This window comes from Mastomys coucha, chromosome X (genome assembly GCF_008632895.1).
Source record: "Mastomys coucha isolate ucsf_1 chromosome X, UCSF_Mcou_1, whole genome shotgun sequence".
Taxonomy (NCBI): Eukaryota; Metazoa; Chordata; class Mammalia; order Rodentia; family Muridae; genus Mastomys; species Mastomys coucha.
Window position 1 is genome coordinate 63646293 of NC_045030.1, and position 5925 is coordinate 63652217.

Sequence of the window (5925 nt, forward strand, 5' to 3'; positions counted from 1 at the left end):
AGAGAGAGAGAGAGAGAGAGAGCCCAGAGAAGACAAAGTGCACTAGGCATCCCCCACCCTAACAGGTTGAGGAGGGAGCCAGGAAGAGGGGAGAGAGCCCGGGGTCCCAGGCCACTGGGTGGGAGTGCATCGGGAAATGGTACTCACCTGCGAGGAAGACTGCTTGCAGCAAGCAGAGGTAGTTCTTCCCATACTTCTCCGCGATCCTAACACGATGCAGGGCCATGGCCATGTCCACCTGCACCGGGACCGCCTGCGTGAACGGCACGAAAGTACAATTGTCCCGATTCAGATGGACATTCCTAGGCTTGGGTGCATTGGCGGCAGCCTTACGCAAGTGCCTTAAGGCCAGCCACTGAGAGGCGAGGGTCGGAGCGGGAGCGGGAGGGCATCCTGCTGGAGGGAGCGGAGCCCGAGGGGATCTTGCTGCAAGGAGCCTTGCTGGAGGGGGCCTTGCTTCCGCCATCCTCAAGCCAGACTCGCCAGTTGGTGACTCCCAACCTCAACTGGCCACTGCCGGACTCTGGCTCGCTAGCAGTCCGTCTGTGCAAGCACAGACATGGCCGGAAGGATAGCAGTCTATGCAGCTCTGTGGCTTAGAAGACTAGGGCCCCCTAGCTGGGACCAATAAGCCCCAGGACAGGGAGCCCAGAAACTTGCAGAGATTTAGGGACTCTGCCTGCAGAGCGCTTCTGACCTCAGCCACCTAGAGTTGTGAGCTACTCCGTTCCGAGTGGATGTCCACCCAGGTCCCCGCCTAGTTTCCAACGGGAGGAACGGGGGCGGGACACCAAGAACCCGAGAGGACATCCCCCACAGAGACGCCCACGGAGGGGTAGGGAAGGCTGGGAGCACGTGTAGGGAGGAGACCGCCCAACCTCTCACTCTAGGCTGTGGGAGCTGGAGTCAGAGGTTTCTTCATTCACATGCTGCTTCTCAGGGCAGGGCGGGAGTGGAGTAAGGAAGGCTACATGGTATAGGCACCTGCAGATAACACTGTTGGAACGCTTTGCTGGTGCCAGAAAAGCAGTCCTGGTTAGTCCGAAAGGGCTGGAGCTCTAGCCTGAATGTGCCTTTGCCCACCCTGCCCCCCACCGGCCTGCAAGGGCCACACTCACTCAAGCTTCCTGACTTGCTTTAGAAAGGACACAAGGAAACAGAAATGGGCTAGTGAGATGACTCTGAGGTAAAGGCCAACCTGGGTTAAAGGAACCCTTGTAAGTTAAGGTATAAGAAGAGAACTGATTCCACAAAATTGTCCCCTGACCTCGCTACATGCACTGTAGTACATATGTTATGCACAAAAATAAATAATAACCAAAGTAGGATCTGAAGATACAGGTCAGCTGGTAGAGTGTTTCTCCCCGGGGAGGAGATGGACTCTGAAGGATCAAGGTTATCTCCACTACATAGCCCATTCCAGGCCAGTCTGGGCTACTTACAAAAGATCCTGTTTCAAAAAACATCACATACGCAATTAAAACAAAAAGAACCACAGACTGACCGGGGGCAGGGGGCAGGAGCAGCAAGACATCCTCCTGAAGAACCAAGTGAAAAAGGATTTGAGGTCACACCCCTTCCCTTCTCCAGAGCCCAAAGCTCCCCAGGAGCAAGCATGGGAAGAGTGAGGGGAAGCTAGGGGCTCAGAACAAAAGCTAGAGCACCGGGAATTTGAAGGGCTAGCAGAGAGGTGTGTATGGGAGGGACTAGAGGGAGGGAGGGAAGGGCCAACAAAAGAAATCTGGTAAATAAATTAGAATCTGGAAAAAAAAAATAGCTATAGCAACCGAGGAGAGGTCAGGGGTGTCAAGGTAGGAAGGATGGAGGTGTGATCCAGTGTCCCTGCCCCAGGATTTGCTCCAATTTGACTCTGGCAGCCTTTATGGGAAATGCAAGCATCACTCTTTAGCCGCTATCCTTTTCAAATATTCTGACAAGAGGGTGGACATAGACCAATCAGTGCAAGTGGGTTTTTTTTTAAAGCACTTTATGTATGGGCAACCACTTTGTACCTAAGGAGAGCCAATGCAGGCAAGTATAAAATTTAGAATCCTAACCCCTGATTCTTTCATGCTAGCCATGAAGAGTTTGGGTTTAAACGGTGAAGTGGGAGTACAGCATTGATTGCTATATTTCTGCATAAGGGTTCACATCACTCACCCCAGTCTATAAATAGCATTTCTCTTAGGTAGGATGGATGAAATTAGAATAAGAGGATTTTATAATCTTATACCAAATTAGATGCAGGTTTTACAAAAACAGAACTCCAACATACTGAATTTGTGGGCAGGCAATAATATGAAAAGATGGCCGTACTATCTTGACTTTGGAGAGGTTCTACAGAATTCAGAAAGTCTCATAACATGAGAAGGTTACCAAATGAAAACTCATTTTAGATAGGGATAAAAGCAACTTGAAAATTTTTGTAATTAAAATATATTAATTTTGTGCTGGCTTTTCTGCTATAGATGTAGGAGACATTGTCTATGCAGTATCTACATACTCCAATATTCTTATAGGTAACCCATTTGCCCCACTTTAGGTCTTTGTGTTTACAGCCACAACTACTAGCAAATTCTATATTCCTTGGTAACGGAATAGTTTTAAGCCAAAGAGACATAATCCCAGAACTTTCTGGAACCAACTGTAGACTTGTTCTTCATTGGATGATTATAAAGTAAGCCTGAGGCTGCAAAGACATCCTACCTGGGAATAAAACCTAAAGATGAAGGCAGAGCTGAGATGGAGAGAGAAATTGGTTCCTCATGAAATCATTTAAACACTTAAGTCCAGCCTGAGGAAACTCTTCACTCTTTTCCTAGATTTTTCAGTTATATAGATCACTGCATTTTCTTTTGTGTTTAAATCCATTTGCATTTTGGTGTTCTATCATTTTTAACCAAAAGATTCCCAACTAATACATTATGACTACTGCAATATATAACTTCATTTAATTCCAAATTAGTAAAACCTTGTTTGGTGGAAGGGGTGGTGCAGTCGTTGAGTGCAGAGAAGTCACTTTGACACCATGTGAAACATGCCCAAAGAAATGAATGAACCAGCTGATCAGGCACAGACACAATGTTTCCTTCTTCTCAGAAAGTACCTCATAGAAGACATTCTCATCTGCTTTCCTTTTTTAGCTCCATCCTTTGTCATTTTAAAAGCCAAAACGTTTATTTCTGTAGAAACTGCTGTTTCATACATAAGTCAATGTTTCTTCCCTGATGCCCCTTGAAACTCGCTGTTCTGAGAGTCACGTGCTTTAAGACCATTTCCAGTGCCACTATACTTTTAGGGAACAAATGTCTTCTATAAATGTCAGCAGTCCTTTCATGAATTCAAGCATTGTTCACACGATAAGGGTGTATCCGAAATGGAAGTGTTGACTGCTTGAGGAAAAGTTGACTCTAGACTATCATTTGAAATCATAACTCTGGACTCCTTCAATTTTTAGTGACAGTTAGTCATAAAGCATATATGTGTAAAGAGTGAAGCGAAAATCTGAGTTGATTGCTGAATTTCTATGCTGCTCAACGAATTATTGAGATGAATTAGAACTCAAAACTTGCATGTGTTATATAGGTTTCTTGACAATAAAAGAAAGAGCTGTCATTGTGTGTATTGTGAAGGATATTTATCATAACACACACACACACACACACACGCACACGCACACGCACACGCACACTGTTAGGCATCACGGTGCATGCTTTTTATTCAAGCAGGTAGGTTCAAGGACATCCTGCCCAACATAGGAAATTTTAGGCAAGCCACAGACAACATGACATATAGACTGATTCCCTTTATTATTATGAGGTGAAAATAACAGCAATGAACATTGCTGTGCATGCATCTCTAAGAGAATGTACAGTCCTTTGAATATATACACAAGAATAATATAATTATATCCCCCCTCTCTCTCTAGAGTAGCTATAGCCCAAGATTTTCTGAAACACATTATATAGAACAGTCTATCCTCAAACTCCACGAACTTTTTCTGCCTCAGTGTTTTGAATGCTGGGTTGACAAGGGTGAGCCACCCTGCCCAGCTCAGAATTCCTTACTTAGGACCTCCCTCCTTTTCTACCCAGAAGCTTGTTTTTCATTCATCCTACCTATCTAAAGACTCTCCAGTCCGGACAGAACAGCTTCATCCAGGCCTCCTCCAGCCGGAGCTGAGCACTTTCATATCAGAAAAACGATAACCATATCTTAGTTTTGATAGAATGCTGACTTGGCAGAACTTGAAATAACGTTGTAACTGAATGAGAATTTTACCACAGCTACCAGCATTGAGAGCCAGCCTGGAACCAGAGGTCTTCTGCAGCATTGGGCTTGATGTCTGCCTCAATAGCAGATTCATCGTAGTTCTCCAGAGTGCAAGGAAAGACATCCCCTTCCCCTCTTTTCCCCCAGTGTTTATGTTTTTTTTTTTTTCTGTATCACACTTAGCCTAGATGGTGCAAAATAACAAAAGGAGCACATATCATTCCCACTATCTTCATTTTAAATTTATAAACCCAGGGCGGGAGAGATGACTTTAGCTCCAGCCCTCACATGCACCTTCACTTCAGTTCATCCGCAGATGGACATGCATACATATAATTTTAAAAATCTTAGCCGGGCAGTGGAGGTGCATGCCTTTAATCCCAGCACTTGGGAGGCAGAGGCAGGCGGATTTCTGAGTTCAAGGCCAGCCTGGTCTACAGGGTGAGTTCCAGGACAGCCAGGGCTATACAGAGAAACTTGGTCTCGAAAAACATATATATATATATATATATATATATATATATATATATATATATATATATGTTTGTAAAGTATGTAAATATATGTTTGAACATATATATATATTTGTAAAGTCACAAGGATAATTGTTGGAAAGTCACAAGTGAATAAAGGCCTTTGTGGGAGGCTCCAGCTTTGTAGGAGGACAAGGCACACGGAATGAAGGGACCTGGTGTGACCCTATACAACCCTGGACATCCAGAAGACAGGACAATGTTAGGTAGTGTTGAAAGGCAGAAGGAAGACATCCACCTCACCACAAAGACATTCACTAACTAACACAGAGGAAGTCTTTTGCTTCTGCACCCACACTTTTTACAGATGGCCACTAGTACATTCCCCTATCAAGAGAGCAGAAACTTTAGCAGTGGTGCGGGTGAGGTGATTGAAGAGCTCCCAGAGAAGGCAACTGAAATTCTACTATTTGTTGTTATCTCTTTCAATCCTGGGATTTCCCCCATCCCACCCCCATCAGCTTTCTAACACTAAAATAAAGGCCAGCAGTCAAGAACTCTCTTCTGTGGGTTCTCTAATCACCAGTTTGGGCCTCATTTTTAAATATGAACAGACAAGCAAATCGCTTTTCAGTTTCTCTGCCTCTCCCCCCCGCCCCTTCTGCTAGGCCATAGTTATTCAAACACTTAATCTGACTGCTGCTGAGCGGTATTCTGAACTGTGGTTAACATCTGCAAATCAGTTGACTTTAAGCAAAGGAGATAATCCTTGAAAGCCTGGGTGGCCACATTCAATCAGCTGTAAGGCCATACAGCAAAACCGAAATTTCTCAGAGGAAGAAGTTCTGAGGTAAGTCTCTAAGAACCATTCTGCCTAAGTTTGCAGCTCATCAGCTAGGCCTCTAACTGAAGCAAATCCTTGAGAAAATTCCCCCTGCCCCCTTACTCCAGTTTGCTATAATTTCAAGAGTACTATGCTCTCTCATGAGGGTCTTCCCGTTGTCTTCCCCTCCCTTTCCTCTTCCCTCCCTCCCTATGTCTCTGTTCCTCTCTCTGTCATTCTCTCTCTGTGTCTCTCTCTGTCTCTATCTCTCTCTGTCTTTCATCTCTTATCAATACATTACAGGTGTGTGGGTATGTGGGGGCATGTGTTTAAAGAGATACATACATACATAACACT

At 44.8% G+C, this 5925-nt stretch overlaps 1 protein-coding gene across 1 annotated transcript in view; it reads right to left on the reverse strand.

The window, feature by feature from the left end:
• Mcf2 (MCF.2 cell line derived transforming sequence) overlaps positions 1-725 on the reverse strand; it is a 109461-nt gene extending 108736 nt beyond the window's left edge. The window contains exon 1 of the mRNA XM_031364091.1: positions 148-725. Coding sequence (XP_031219951.1) covers positions 148-466 — 319 coding nt within the window. The 5' untranslated portion in view covers positions 467-725. The remainder of the gene's footprint in view (positions 1-147) is intronic.
• Between the last annotated feature and the right edge of the window lie 5200 nt (positions 726-5925).